General features: G+C 40.3%; 1 protein-coding gene across 2 annotated transcripts in view; it reads left to right on the forward strand.

Moving 5' to 3' along the window:
* Window positions 1-16,501, forward strand: part of poln (polymerase (DNA directed) nu) — a 73,374-nt gene that overhangs the window by 8,251 nt on the left and 48,622 nt on the right. Inside the window, exons 5-16 of one of the 2 annotated variants that reach the window (XM_066681672.1) lie at window positions 1,665-2,255; window positions 2,551-2,720; window positions 2,873-2,985; window positions 4,516-4,664; window positions 5,709-5,777; window positions 5,863-5,923; window positions 6,046-6,110; window positions 6,460-6,543; window positions 7,747-7,842; window positions 8,400-8,456; window positions 8,558-8,611; window positions 10,390-10,455. In XM_066681672.1, coding sequence (XP_066537769.1) covers window positions 1,665-2,255; window positions 2,551-2,720; window positions 2,873-2,985; window positions 4,516-4,664; window positions 5,709-5,777; window positions 5,863-5,923; window positions 6,046-6,110; window positions 6,460-6,543; window positions 7,747-7,842; window positions 8,400-8,456; window positions 8,558-8,611; window positions 10,390-10,455 — 1,575 coding nt within the window. The remainder of the gene's footprint in view (window positions 1-1,664; window positions 2,256-2,550; window positions 2,721-2,872; window positions 2,986-4,515; window positions 4,665-5,708; window positions 5,778-5,862; window positions 5,924-6,045; window positions 6,111-6,459; window positions 6,544-7,746; window positions 7,843-8,399; window positions 8,457-8,557; window positions 8,612-10,389; window positions 10,456-16,501) is intronic. The other variant, XM_066681673.1, reaches the window with a different exon arrangement.

The raw sequence follows: 16,501 nt of genomic DNA on the forward strand, positions 1-16,501 counted from the left end.
TCTGGTGTTATTTTTCACATTCTTCTCCTTTCATGTGACTCCAGTCCACCTTTCATTTTTTTGAAAAAGAACCTGAATGTGATCAAATTCAATAAAGCCATAGTGTTTTTGTAATTGAATATTATTTGGGCCATTTAGCTTTGACATAAGCCATTAATAATGCTTTTCCACTAGACAAGGAATATGCAGAAGGTTGATGTTAACGGGAATGTCTACGATTGTGGGGCGCTGCGGTTCTCTCTGGTTTGTTTACATTCAGAGGTTCTGAAACTTTTAATGTGGAATGGTGTGTTTGAGGAGAACAACAATTTTGTTTGAATGTGGCTGAAGTTGAATTTACCTGTGAGTTTTTATTCACTGTTTAAATTGCTACAGAAACCAGTTGTAACTCTAGTTGTTTAGTTTTATGTAACACTTCAGTTTATGTTTACTTTCTTGCAGCCAGCAGTCTCTTGGATTTAGAGTGGGTTCTTACTTAAATAATGTAAAACAGCAAAAATAAGTGGAGCAGGAATAAAGAGGAAGCTAAGCGTGTCTGACTGATTCGCTTGTTTTCTTTACTCGTTCACTGTCACCGGGGCTTCGTAAATTCATATTAGAATATGTAATATGTTCATATTACATTGTGTTGGATTGTCAATGCAACCCTCTTCTCCCACTCTTCACACACTGATAGCAACACCGCAGGAGAAATGCTAGCAAAGGCTTCCAGTATCCGTAGTTTCAGGTGCTGCACATCTTGATGGTATGGTGTGGTATATGGGGTACAAAGATAGTGGGGTCATTCTTCATCAATGGAAACCTCAAGGCCACTGGATATGTGAAATTGCTACATGATGATGTGTTTCCCTCTTTATGCACTGAAGCTGGCACGTTCCCTGAGTTTTTCCAGCAAGATGGTGCACCACCACATTATGGGTGTCAGGTCCGAGCATTCCTAGATGAACAGTTTCCTGGAAAGTGGATTGGTCGTCGTGGGCCAGTTGAATGGTCCCCAAGGTCTCCCGATCTGACCCCCTTAAACTTTTATCTTTGGGGTGATCTGAAGCCAATTGTCTGTGCTGTGAAGATACGAGATGTGCAGCACCTGAAACTACAGATACTGGAAGCCTGTGCTAGCATTTCTCCTGCGGTGTTGCTATCAGTGTGTGAACAGTGGGAGAAGAGGGTTGCATTGACAATCCAACACAATGGGCAGCACTTTGAACACATTTTATAAGTGGTCAGAAACTTGTAAATAACTCATGAAAGAATAAATGTACATTAAAACCATGTCACATGACCCTCTTCCCATTGGAAAAAAAACAGAAGCTGGATCCAAAATGGCCGACTTCAAATTGGCCACCATGGTCACCACCCATCATGAAAAGTTTCCCCCCTCCCATATACTAATGTGCCACAAACAGGAAGTTAATATCACCAACCATTCCCATTTTATTAAGGTGTATCCATATAAATGGTCCACCCTGTATTAAAAAGGAAAATAGCTTGTATTGAATGATCTGCTGTTAGTGCTTTTCCTTTAATAATTTTGCCTTATTTCTATTCCTTATTCTTTATTTTAATGTATCACGATAATGCCTTTATTACAACTTTTTTAACTATTTGTAGTTCAGTTTGGTGTCATTCTCTTCACTTGTTTATTTCATGTCATTAATTCAAAGGTGGATGAGAGGAGGTTTGGAGAGGGGTGTGTACTCCAAACGGTTTCTTTTACAAAGAAACCTGGAAAATGGAAACCATTGCATGAAGTCTCAATAAAAACTATATCCCAGGAAACATGCGTTAAACAGACAGTCAGTATGCCAAGAATTTCTAACCCCTTGCCACTGCCTTCAACCTCGCACCCCCACACCATTCATCCTTACAAGACCCAGGATACACAGCCTTTTAACCAACAGAAAGAACTCCAGTCTATCAATAAGAGGCCAGTGCCCACCGTTGACTTTCAGATAGAACTGAAAAAACAAGGACAAAATGAAAGTAGCCATTCTGACGTCCCCAGATCTTCCAAAAAGAAGTGTTCTGCTTCAGAGAAAAATGACCAAATGTACTTAGAGGGAGATAAGGGAGCAGATGTGACCTCTGCATCATCTAAACTCACTTTAGCATTGACCTCTGACGTACGAATTTGTGATGCCAGCCGCCTGCCACGGGAGGAGAGAGTGCGTGTGTTGGAGGAGGCTGGTAGAGCAAGGGCACTGGTAATATCAATGGTTTACGAAAATGGAACCACACAGCTGGATCCTGAACAGGTAGGTTGAGGTGAGGTGAGGTGAGATAATTAATTTATACCAAATCTGTCAGACAGGACACTTCTACTGCAATTTAATCCAATCCACATTTTACTGAATGCACTCCCATTTACCAAAAGTGTTTGCAGTCTATTTCCCTTAATATTTGTATTTCATCTGTGTCATCAACATTGCCTCTAAAACATCTCTAATATCTTATCCCCTGCCCACATCCTGCCCATTTATATTTCTTCTTAGGTAACAAGCATAATTGTTTTCCCACACAGTTTTCGCATGCTTCTTCCCTATTGTGTAGAAACCGCCCCCTGCTGTGTGTGGAATACTGGTTATGCTTAAGAAGAGTCTGGATTCATTGGATCTAGAGCAGATGGGAACCTCTAATGAGAGCGTGATCTTTCTGAGGCTGGAGCAGAGACCTGTCTGGGCTCAGCAAGACCCACAAGACAACCAGGATATTTTCACTAGGTGATTGTCATTGTGAAAGAAATACAGAAAGGGCCGGGTCAAGGTCCATACCCAGGAATATTCATTATAACCCTTTAAATTAGTTAGTTTTTTTTTTTTTTTTTTAATTGCTCATTTCAAAAGGTATTTGTGCATGCATGTCTGTGTTACAGAGAAGTACTGTTGCAGATGGTGTCTGGTGCCCAAAGTTTAGTGTGTTTTAAAGCCAAAGAGCTATTCCGGACAACACTCATGCACTTCAGCAGAGATCTAAATTGGAAGCAAGGCAAGACCATAACACCTGCCTCTTACATCTCTTTTCTGCTTCTTTAAAAGCTTTATACCATACAGTGCATATAATCTTACCTCTCCAATGCTATACTGAAAACATGTATAATGTCCTTCCATATAATGTCCTTCCATAACACTCTGTAACATTCATTCATTCATTATCTGTAACCGCTTATCCAATTCAGGGTCGTGGTGGGTCCAGAGCCTACCTGGAATCATTGGGCGCAAGGCGGGAATGCGGCAGTCCTTCACAGGGCAACACACACACACCTACGGACACTTTTGAGTTGCCAATCCACCTACTAACGTTTTTGGACTGTGGGAGGAAACCGGAGCACCCGCAGACACAGAGAGAACACACCACACTCTTCACAGACAGTCACCCGGAGGAAACCCACGCAGACACAGAGAGAACACACCACACTCCTCACAGACAGTCACCCGGAGGAAACCCACGCAGACACAGGGAGAACACACCACACTCCTCACAGACAGTCACCCGGAGGAAACCCACGCAGATACAGAGAGAACACACCACACTCCTCACAGACAGTCACCCGGAGGAAACCCACACAGACACAGGGAGAACACACCAGGTCCCTGGAGCTGTGTGACTGCGACACCTACCTGCTGCACCACCGTGCTGCCACTCTGTAACAGCCCCAACAACAAATTAATGCAAAAAGAATGCAGTTTGAAACTGTTTCCAAATTAAAATGGTATTAACTTTGCTAAGTCACCAAGAGGCATTCCCATTCTAAGCAGAGCCAAGACCTTTCAAAGGGCGAACGGTGTGCTTCAGATCCTTATCCTGCTGAAATATATCTCCTTTTTTTAATTTGCAGTTTCTTTGGGGTATTTATTTATTTATTTTTTTCGGGAAGGTTTGCACATTTCTGCGTTCATGTTCTTGTCAATGAACACAAGCTCACCAACACCGCCTGGTTGGTCTTTTCTAAACATTCTCTTCACAAAGTAACTAGCATCAGTTTGATCTTTTTTTGTTGTTGTTGTTGTATTTGATTGTTTTTCTCTGGAAAAAGAAATCTGTAAAATACCAGTGGTTTAAGTGCCCAGTTATTCTTTGAGTCATCTTCTTTCCTCTCATGCTACTTGCCTTATGTTTTCTAATTTTTTGAAAACTGTTTCTTAAAGTGCTTTAATCTGTGTATATTTGGGAGACATCTGCATTACTAAATAATCCAGCTAAAAATCCAACTTAAAAGTGGGTTAAAAAGTTACCCCCAAAAAATTAAACAGGAGCTGCAAAGCCAATGTAGATAAAAATAATAGACATCAAATCTATCGTTTAACATTAGAAAACCCTTAGAACCCACTGAGCTGTTAAAATGTGTATAAGACATAGATGCAATTATGTGATTGGAACAGGTCAAGTTTTATTGGATTACTAATATTTGTTTTATACTGGAGGTGTTATATTCTGTGATATATTCTATGTACAATATCCTTGGTGATTTGGGTTGAGTTCATAAAGCGTAACTGGTTTCTTTACTCTTCTCTGCAGTGGCTTCTTGTCAAGTGTTGGATCCTCAGATTGCCGCCTGGTTATTGGACCCTGCTGATTCTGCCTGCTGCTTCCAGGACCTGCTCAACAAGCACTGCACACGTCCAGCCACACACCCCACCGCACCAAACGCACTCGGACACAATAAGGTCAGAGCACGTTTAAAAAAAACAACAACAACATTCTAATACACTCTCAGAGTAAAGTACATGTACATTATTGTCATTAAAGGTACAACAGTGGGTTTCCTAAAAGTGCATTACGTTCTTTTCTCCAGCAGGGGAGTTATTTGTTAATTTAATATGTTTCATTACAGAACTGAGGGCCGCACGGTGGTGCAGCAGGTAGGTGTCGCAGTCACACAGCTCCAGGGACCTGGAGGTTGTGGGTTCGATTCCCGCTCCGGGTGACTGTCTGTGAGGAGTGTGGTGTGTTCTCCTCATGTCCACGTGGGTTTCCTCCGGGTGACTGTCTGTGAGGAGTTGGTGTGTTCTCCCTGTGTCTGCGTGGGTTTCTTCCTTGTGACTGTCTGTGAGGAGTGTGGTGTGTTCTCCCTGTGTCTGCATGGGTTTCCTCCTTGTGACTGTCTGTGAGGAGTGTGGTGTGTTCTCCTCGTGTCCGCGTAGGTTTCCTCCGGGTGCTCCGGTTTCCTCCCACAGTCCAAAAACACACGTTGGTAGGTGGATTGGCGACTCAAAAGTGTCCGTAGGTGTGAGTGTGTGAATGAATGTGTGTGTGTGTGGTGCCCTGTAAAGGACTGGCGCCCCCTCCAGGGTGTATTCCTGCCTTGCGCCCAGTGATTCCAGGTAGGCTCTGGACCCACCGCGACCCTGAACTGGATAAGGGTTACAGATAATGAATGAATGAATGAATTACAGAACTGTGTAAAATAAAAGAACATAATATAACTCCTGGAGATTACCTGTTATTATTGTACAGTTATGTTCCATTCCTAAAAGTTTCCACCACAGCGACAGTTTGTCTGAAAATACAACATGCAGAAAACAACAATCATTGCCCCACAATTTACACACACATTAAAAAATAAAAATAAAAAAGGTTACACATACACACATGGACACACCACCAAAGCTGTGGTACATGGATCACATTTATTTCCAGGATTTTTAACTTGGAATGTCATATATTTATATTTAGTTGAACCTCTTTTTCCAATTCAATGCATTTTTCAGGTAACTCAGGCAATCGCCAGTCTGTCTCACCTCCACAGGCTAATGGTGGAGCTCCGGAACAATTTGCAGGTAAACCTCTTCAAAAATAACTTTTTAATAAAATAAAAATTAAAAACTGAACATACAGTGATACTTTACCTGCTCCCCTTGGCAGACCCAGGGTCTGTGGCAGCTGTACTCCTGCATGGAACAGAAGATGATACCATTATTAGCAGGTATACTGTATTTATATGGAATTATGCAGTACACTGTTTTCAATTTTTGAGCAGTAGGTGTTATGGTAAAGTCCAGATATCTTTTATTTGAATGTATTTTACTGGTCATCTCTCTCTCTCAGCTATGGAGAGTCACAGGATTTATGTGGACAAAGAGGCATTAAAGAAGACATCAGAGATGCTTGGGGTAAACAATTATGTCTGTGCAAGACAATAGAGTATCTGCCAGTGCATTTTCCCAGTCTAATTTCTTTGCTGTGATTAAAGAACAGAGTTGCTCATCTCAGACACATCAGTAGGTTATAAATAGATTGTCTTCTGTAGCAGTGATATCTGCAGTTGCACATCCTAATACCTAAAGAGATCCCAATGTAGTGCATTATGTGATCCAGACTCTATTCTAGGGGCTTAGAATGGAGATTTAATATTGATGGCTGAGTCTGTAGTTTTCACATTGTACAGTGTTACCTGTCTCATTGCCACCTTTTTTAAATCAGTCCTCCTTTCATCTGTCTGTCTCTCTTGCTATGTCTTAGACAAGAATGAAACAGTTAGAACAGGAGGCTCAACAGGCTGCAGGCCAGCAGTTCCTAGTGTCTAGCAACACCCAACTTCGGCTGGTCAGTCTACACTTGTGTAAGATACAGAAAAATTAGTGTACGGTGACTATTTGTTTATTTGTCATGTCATGCCTCAGTGGTTTTTCTGAATGTATTTTGTTGTTTAAAAAAAAAACACTCATTACACATTACACTGCCTGGAAAATGAATAAATAATATCATACATTCTAATATTTTACAATTTACTCAATATTTACAGCTGCACTTTTTCAGTTTATATTTCTGCAATTAGAATATAGTCCACCGGTAGCTCAGTATACAGTGTTAGCCCCTTTCACACTATTCTTCAATGCTTAGGTCGCCCAAAAGACAACCACAGAACAGGTATTAGTTGGGTGTTGGATCATTGAGTTGGGTGTTAGTCGTCCTCTAAATCCTTCAACAATTGTCGGTGGACACTGTTCGTAGGACGCTGTTAGCTGGATGTTTTTGGTTTGTGGACTCTTCTCAGTTCAGCAATGACACCGAGGTGTTTTAGTTACTGACCACAGAGAAACAGGGAGAAATAGGGTTAAAAAGAATGCAGAGCAACAAATGTAGTTACTTATGTAAATGTAAAACTACAAAGTGCATCTGTACAGTAATCCCTCGTTATTTTGCGCTTCATCTTTCGCGGATTCGCTGCTTCGCAGGTTTTTTCAAGGAGGCTTATGGCCGCTACATCGAGGGAAAATCTACAAAAAACAAAAACTAGGAATAGCCAAAATATTTCATTAAATCCATTAAAATTTCATAGACTAGGGCTGTAGGTGACAAAATATACCATTTACAAGTATTTCTTACGTACAGTACATGTGTTGTTCACGTCCACATCCGAGTGAAATTTACTGACACTAAATCACAGCTTAGGAATGACTCTATTAAAGAAACTGTAGGATATCACATGTAGTTCCAGCTGAAAAACATTAGAGAACGACTGTTTAATGCAAAGTGTGGGTTGTTAACAGTAACAGGGAGGGGTTTAAAAGTCCAAATACTCGTTAAATACATAAATATCTTTCCTCTACTTCCGGAAATTCGTTTTTCGTGGGTGGTCTTGGAACTCATCCCCCGCGAAAAACGAGGGATCACTGTATAGTAAGTGAAGCTGATAAAACAGGCAATAACAAAGTGTACTTTTCCTGAATGAAATACAGCGTGTATTCATGTGAGTGTGTCTACGCACACACACTTATAACTACTCATGCTCTGACTGGTTTTCAGGTTCTGTTTGAGAAGCTGCGACTTCAAGAGCGCTGCGAAAATAAGAAGCTTCCAAAAACTGTGCTCAAACAACAACAATCGACTTCAGAGGCTGCGGTAATGCATGTACAGATACATGATAGTAGTCATATATATGAACTTGTGTTCATTCAGCACCTGTGAACCTTTTAAAGTTCCATCTCAATTACAATTACACTGATGTTCATGTTCAGTATTTATTTGCATATTATCCAACATGTAAGGACAATATAAGACTTGCATTCAGTAGAATGCTTATTTTTTAATCCCTTTTTGTTAGCTATCAGTTTTATCTTTAGAAGGAAAATGATTAATTGGGTTTAAAATGTTAAAAATGTCCATTTTAAAAAACAAACTATTGCTTTGCTTGATGATGTCACGGAACAGCTCAACACGCTTGGAGGAGAATGCTAACATTTTTTCTGTACACCCTTAGGGAAAAACATATCTAGGCTTTTAATGTTTTCTCCCTATCATTGTTTCCACAGTCTTCAGTTTAAATGTTTATGTGGTAAATTAAAACCAGTTGTTAAATTCAAAATTTGATGATAATGTTGTAATGATTGATAACTTTCTTTCTTTCTTTCATTCATTCTTTCTTTTGTTCTTTCTCTTTTTTTGCACTTATCTCTTAGCTTTTACAGCTCCAGGACCTTCACCCTTTACCCAAAATCATTTTGGAATACAGACAGGTTCGTGAGGTTGAGAAAGTGTGTGTGGTTTTTTTTTTTGTGTGTACATGAGACTTCCACCTCCTTTCAGTGTGCATAATGTTTAAATGTATACCCCACAGATTCACAAAATCAAGTCTACATTTTTGGATGGAATTCTGTCTTGTGTGACGAAGGTAGGGCTGTGAAAAATACATATCATCATTGGTCTGATTCAGTTTTAAAGGCTAAGCACCACTTAATGGACCTCCATGAATATTTCACATTATTGTAGTTACTGACAGATATAAGTATGAATTAAAATGAAAATAGCTGCTTAATTTGCTTTAAAACTGACAATTTTATTAACCTGACGGAAAAACCCGAGCTCGCTACGGAAATTCTCGAACGCGACCGTGACGTCACTGGTGGACAACAGCTGAACAACGCCGCGGTAAAACACCGTTATGACTGACTGTTATGACAGTATCTAGCTAAATAACCAACATTATTCATGACAATAGCCTAGCAATAAGCTAAACTCAAATGTAGAGGTACCGTTATTCTTGTAAATGTGATCGAAGTCGAACTCGAATTCATCCGACACTATAAACCTCCGTAATGCAGCTACGTAGCCGAGTATAATCTGAGCACCGAGTTTAGCGAGTCAAGCTAACGTTAACTAACACCAACTAAAACAGGCGAAGTGAGTGTCCTTACCCTGTTTACCTCCATGTTACAGAGGCTCTTGAACACCTTTCGTTGGTGTCCTTACATGCCCATATTGTTGGAAAAGCGCCAGTGAAATGAGCTACAGATAACGGAGTGAGCGGATGGTCCTTTCCAAAGTGCCCGTTTAAAGTGGACAAATTTAGTCCATTTTCTGGATATTTTGGGATCTTTGGGCCATTTGTGCACAGATGTCCCACTGTACATTGAATGATTGCAGCCAAAAACAACACACCTTTTCGTCATTTTGCATTAAATTAAGTGCAGCTTCTAGAGTTGTTGTCCACCATCTACGTCACAGGCAAGACGCCTATTAGAGTTTCCCAACACCGTGGGGGCGGGACCAACAGTCTTTTAAACCTTGTTCCTTCAATTAGTAAGAAATAACACGTTTTCTGACTCTCAATAAACACAAGTTAGGAACTCAACCTTCACTGTATTTATTTGTTTGACACTTTCATAGAGCTGCTGCTTAGCCTTTAATGGATTTCTGCTTTTAACCCTTTAGTTGTCTCTATAACGTAAACGTCTTAATTAGTGGCTTCAGCTATTAACAGATGTTTCATGTTCAATTGCACACACACAAATTGTGTTCTTCATCAGAATGCGTTGCCAATAGAATGAGATGCCCTGGAGCATCTGCAAATGAGCCTAAGGTCACTGTGACCTAGACAGGTGTACAGAATTGAAAATATTTGATTTTACTGTTATTAGCAAGTATTTTGGTCAAGTGACTGCCATGTTTGCATTCTTAATGTAGTGGGTGTAATTTCTATGTAAATATCTTAGATATATACATTGGGACAGGGTGCCATGGTGGTGCCAAATGTAGTTTTGCTCCAGGGCACTGTGGTTGTGTGTACAATTCCTGCCTGCTGTCACTGTCTATGAGGAGCTGAGGAGCTTGGTTTCTTCTCCCCGTGTCTCTATGGGTTTCTTCAGGGAGCTCCAGTGTCCTTCCACAGTAAAACACAAAAACAAACAAAAAATAAATACATGACGGTAGGTGATAAATTGTCCGTGTGTGTGTGTGTGTGTGAGATGTCCTGTGATGGAGCGTTCCTGCCTTGCACCCAATGATTCCAGGTAGGGCTTAGGGCTTAGGCACTGTCACTCTGATGAGAAGAAAGCATTTACAAAAAATTAATGAATAAATGAATTAATAAAGACACAATGTTAGTGTTAACCTTTCAGTGTTGAAGAGATTAAAATAGTGTCCTGTTTCTTCTCTCCATTGCTCTCCAAGTCGTTCATCTCTTCCACGTGGAATCAGACGAGTACAGTGAGTGGCAGACTGTCAGCCAAGCATCCAGTAAGTGCTTTTTCATCCTTCTATTATGCTGTCCTCTTTTCCCATTCCTCTGTCCATCCCTCTATCATATCATTCTTCTGTTTCTTCCCTCCTGTCATGTGACTTGTCCTTTATCCATTTTTACTTGCTCTGCTTCCTCATTTGCGTGTTATTCCTTCACCCGCTTTTACATCTTTGTGTTCTATTTCCCTCTGTGTTTCTCTTTGTTTTCTTACTTGTTTTTTTCTTTTATCCTTTTTATTTCTTACTTTTATAATTAAAAAATCATTTTTAGGATGTCCACCTGTTCTATGCACACTTCTGAGTGTCTTTCGGCATTTCTCTCACACACCTTTACTGTCAAAGACACACATGCTAATCACATGCTAATCTGGTACTGTTTGGTGAAGTTGAATACAATAAATGGTCAGATTAATTTAAGTCTTTCTCTCGCTCCCCGTACAACTCTGCCTGCATGGAAAGACGTGTGTGTGTGTGTGTGTGTGTGTATACATACTCTCACACTTGTATTTTTTAGCTTTTTCAGAAATACAATCTTGTTGAAGCCCAAATAAGGGCTGTATGGAGCTGATTTAAGTGTGTGCCTTATAGGATTTAGCCATGGTGTGAGCAGCTCTATCTGGAATCAAAGAATAACTCTAATGAAATATTCATAAACCAGCAGACACAAAGACAGACGCACAATAGGCAGAGGGTGGAGGAAGCAAAAAGTGAGACGAGGAGAAAAGATACCATTAGGATTTCATTTATGTTTATAGCAACAAATGGACAATGTCATTTTTACAAAAACTACATATTCCACTTGTTTACCACATTCCAGTATATTATACACAGTGTGCTAATAAATGTTTGACTAAAGCACGCAACACTGTTGTGCATTAAATGTCCTGAAATGATGCTTCTGGTTTAAACCTTACAGAATTGTCTAATTTCTACTGTTGGTATCTTATGTACAGTGGACTAGTTTTAGCTTGTCAACTTCAGACTATATAGTCGGATTATTTAATATTGAAGTATTAAATAAAGTTATTAATGAACCACCACCACACAGTGTACCACAACAGTTAACAGCCTCCTCTTAAATAAAATTGTAATTGCATATGATTGCTTTTGGTTTCGGCAGCACGGTGGCGCCACAGGTAGGTGTCGCAGTCACACAGCTCCAGGGACCTGGAGGTTGTGGGTTCAATTCCGGCTCCGGGTGACTGTCTGTGAGGAGTGTGGTGTGTTCTCCCTGTGTCTGCGTGGGTTTCCTCCGGGTGACTGTCTGTGAGGAGTGTGGTGTGTTCTCCCCGTGTCTGCGTGGGTTTCCTCCGGGTGACTGTCTGTGAAGAGTGTGGTGTGTTCTCCCTGTGTCTGCGTGGGTTTCCTCCAGGTGTTCCGGTTTCCTCCCACAGTCCAAAAACACGTTGGTAGGTGGATTGGTGACTCAAAAGTGTCTGTAGGTGTGAGTGTGTGAGTGAATGTGTGTGTTTGTCTGTGTTGCCCTGTGAAGGACTGGCGCCCCCTCCAGGGTGTACTCCCACCTTGCGCCCAATGATTCCAGGTAGACTCTGGACCCACTGCGACCCTGGATAAGCGCTTGCAGATAATTGGTTTGGTAATTTTGGTTTGCTACTAACATCATAGTCCTACATTAGTACAGTTTTGCAAGCACCAGTATGAATATTATTTGACTGTATTCTTAAAGCAAGCTTGTTTCTCCTCAGACATGAATGATTATTAATGAATATGGTTGGAATGAGATCATAAGTGAAAAATAAATCTAAACGGCCCATGTACAGAAAACTGAAAGCAATGGACTAGCAAATCAGTTCATGAATCTACAACAGAACAAGTGTGAATGTAAGAATGAGGGAGTTTCTTAAAGTGTATGAGTGAGAGACATTAAGCAATATATCATTGCCTTCAGACTGTCGCAAACACAGCAAATAAATGTCACTCCGCGTCAGAAAAGATTACGCCTGAGAGTAAGTGTACTGCCACTAGACATGAGACCAGAAAACAAGAGGATGGTACAGCAGCACAAAACAAAAACAATATGATCTAAACATGACTGCAGGGGCTTTCAGATGCAAACAAAAACGACCCAACCACGCCTCACTAAGACAGCACTTAGACCGCTGAACTATTCTAAACAATCCCCTAAAACTAAGGGGTTTAAACTGGTAATTAAACGTTTTAAAATCTCAACGTTTAAAAATTGCATATCACAAAAAGTAGCAGTGCACACACCTCAGTGAGATTATTTCCTTTGTGATGTTACAGTATTCTGCATTTCTATTTAATATTGTTGTGCTCTAGAAATATGTGCACATCCAAACTGAATCAGCTATGGAGTGGTTTATTTTTTATCACTTGGAGTGGGGAATTTAAACATAAAATCTAAATAAAATATATAAAATAATCAATTTGTTACAACAGTATATTCAGAAAATCCAAATGAACCATAGAGTGTGTGTGTGTGTGTAAGAGAACAGATCGATAGTTTGTCTCTTGGTTCTCTCTCTCTCTTTCTGTCTCTCTCTCTCTCTCTCTTCCTTTCTCTCTCTCTCTCTCTCTCTCTCTCTCTCTCTCTCTCTCTCTCTCTTCCTTTCTCTTTCTCTCTCTTCCTTTCTCTCTCTCTCTCTCTCTCTCTCTCTCTCTCTCTTCCTTTCTCTTTCTCTCTCTTCCTTTCTCTCTCTCTCTCATCTCTCTCTCTCTCTCTCTCTCATCTCTCTCTCTCTCTCTCTCTCTCTCTGTGTCTCTCTCTCTCTCTCTTCATCTCTCTCTCTCTCTCTGTCTCTCTCTCTCTTCCTCTTTCCCTCTCTCTCTCTGTCTCTCTCTCTTCCTCTCTGTCTCAATCTGCTCCTTTCACCTAAACGTTTCATCCATCACTTCAGCCCTGTTTGAAACTGGCTTTGTCCTGATATCACAGGTTTTGGCTGCTCTGCTCTTACAGCTTTAATGCCTTATAACTGTTCTGGTTTTAATCTTTAACGCTTTACATGATGTACAATGTGTCAATAAGATATAGGACCTAACACTTTAATTGGCTTGATATTGACTCTCCTCTGATTTCTCAGTATAGTAAAGGATCTTGCCAGTAATTAACATTTGCTCCAGTAATTACTTGTCTTATATAGCAACAGCACTCGTCAGATATTGGGAATCAATATCAGACCGTTGACATCTGAAAATGATGGAACTGTCATGCAGGGTATACATAAATTCATTCATTCATTCATTATCAGTAACCACTTATCCAATTCAGGGTCGCGGTGGGTCCAGAGCCTACCTGGAATCACAGGGAATACACCCTGGAGGGGGCACCAGTCCTTCACAGGGCAACACACACACTCACACACACACTCACACTTATGAACACTTTTGAGTCACCAATCCTCCTACCAACATGTGTTTTTGGACTGTGGGAGGAAACCGGAGCACCTGGAGGAAACCCACACAGACAGGGAGAATACACCACACTCCTCACAGACATTCACTTGGAGGAAACCCACGCAGACACAGGGAGAACACACCACACTCTTCACAGACAGTCACCCGGAGGAAACCCACGCAGACACAGGGAGAACACACCACATTCCTAACAGACAGTCACCCGGAGCAGGAATCGAACCCTGGAGCTGTGTGACTGCAACACCTACCTGCTGCGCCACTGTGCCGTCCGGATATACCTAAATATCAAATGTAAACAGAACTAGAACATATTCTGTGATGTGATTTTAGTTACTTTTCTATTCATTCCTATGGGTTAGTGGAGAGACAGCCTTTAATGTAGATGTTCAAATAAAGAGAATAAATGAATCATCAATCATTAAAAAAAAAAAAAAGATATATATGAGCATGTGTGCAGTATATTGAAGCTGAGCTCAATTTTGTTTGTTCTGATGTTTGGACTTTTCTGTTTGGTACAAACCAAAAATAGCATGTGTGAAATGTGCCTTGAACCACAGTCCAGACCAAGATTAGAAACGTAACTTCACAGTTTCCACAAGAAGCCTAGAGGTGTTTTGAGGATACCTGTGTGTGCTGACCTACATTTATGCAGGAGTGAACACACACTCACACACACACACAAATGCTTCTGTATTAACTGCTCCTTTCACATTGCTGCTTGCTCAGTCTAGCACTGATTTGTCTTTGGTGCTTAGTCATACGGCTGTGGAGAGTGTTCCGCTGATGAAAAGCAATGTATTCTGCTAGTGACTTTTTATTTTTTCTTCTTTTACCCATTCATTTTACCCATAAATTAGTTTATAAGAGGTCATTTAAGGGAACAAGCCATGCATAATGCCTTGGACCACAGCAGTTCTAGAAAGTCATGCAGATTCCAGATGATTGTCATAGTTACACATTCAGTTAAAAGTCTAGTGACACAATTAATGTGGAAACGAAAATCCAAAAAATTCTGGCCGCTTGTTGATTTTTGCCAAACCAAAGGTTACTTATGTGACATTCGTTGTAGCCATTAAGGTCCAAAGCTTCTTTGAGTACATTCAGTGTCCTCAACCTGGCAACTCACATTAGATTCACATCTGGGGAGGAAGAGGAGGGGGCCCTGATTTGGTCCACAGCACACCTGACATCTGGTCCATATAATTTATGACAGACTCACCGTCATTCAATACAAACATGGGCCAGAAGGAAACTGCAGATACGGGCCACATTTGGGCCAAACATTCATTGCTATATGGGTCATTTCTATGCTTCTGAATGAGGGAATAGCATGTTTTTGCTTTATCATGCTTTAGAATATACTCAGCTTTACTCATCCCTTACATTTCCTGATACTTATTCGTTCACTCTCTTTGTCTGTCTCACATTTCTTTTTCATTCTCTTATACAATATCATTCTGACTAAGTTTACCCTTCCCCCTCCATGTTTCTCTCATATTCCTGTTCAGACTCTGTTCTTTTGTGTTTTTAACTTCTCATCCTTAAATCCTTCTTTACACACACACACACACACACACACACACACTGACATGCGCACACACACACAAGGGGAGGTTTGGGCTAGCAGAGCAACTGGCTGCTTTTATCGAGGTTCATTTAAGGCAACATCAGACTGCATCAACCAAGCCTCCAGACACACGTGCATTGTCTCTCTCTCTCTGTCTCTCTCTCTCTGTCTCTCACACACACACACACACACACACACACACACAAACACACACACGCACAGCTACGGGGGACTGTTCTCCTCTTGTTGTTTCTTGTTTGTTTTCTGTTGCCAAAAATAAGTTGTCTGTCAGTTTTAAAATTCGCACCTCTCAGTAAAGAACAAACAAACGAAAAGAAAAAAAAATCAACACGTCTCTTTTCATCTTTCTCTGAAGCCTGGGTGAATATTCAGGTTTGTGTGTTTCCTTGCTCTGTGTTACAGAATGAATACATAGCTATTCATTGCATTTACATCTCCATACAGATACAGTAGGAAAAAACACACTACGTAACTGGACATTAAATTACACACTAAAAAATATGGACTTTATAAATAAATTTGTGCAGAATGAATATTTAAAACGTAACCTAGAATAAAAATACAAAACATTCTGTGTATATTAGAATTTCTCCAACAATGTGCTGTGTTCCATAGATTGATGCTTTAAATATATATTTTACAGTTGGAACCCAAGTATTCTTTAATTCGGTGAAAACTCTTATAATAGTGACAGACACTTATTTGTGTACTATTTAAATGATAATAATAAGGGCCAGGGCTGCATTAATATCTTCCAATTATTTTATGCTCTGTTTACTGTACAGTCCAATATTTCACTATTGTAAAAAAAAAAAACATTGTTGCATGAATTACTGTAAAATTACAGAGTAATTTCTTTAAAGGCTAAGCACCACTTAATGGACCTCCATGAATATTTCACATTGTTGTAGTTACTGACAGATATAAGTATGAATTAAAATGAAAATAGCAGCTTAATTTGCTTTAAAACTGACAATTTTATTAAATTGACGGAAAAACCCGAGCTCGCTACGGAAATTCTCGAACGCGACCGTGACGTCACTGGTGGACAACAGCTGA

Source organism: Hoplias malabaricus, chromosome 9 (genome assembly GCF_029633855.1).
Source record: "Hoplias malabaricus isolate fHopMal1 chromosome 9, fHopMal1.hap1, whole genome shotgun sequence".
Lineage (NCBI taxonomy): Eukaryota > Metazoa > Chordata > Actinopteri > Characiformes > Erythrinidae > Hoplias > Hoplias malabaricus.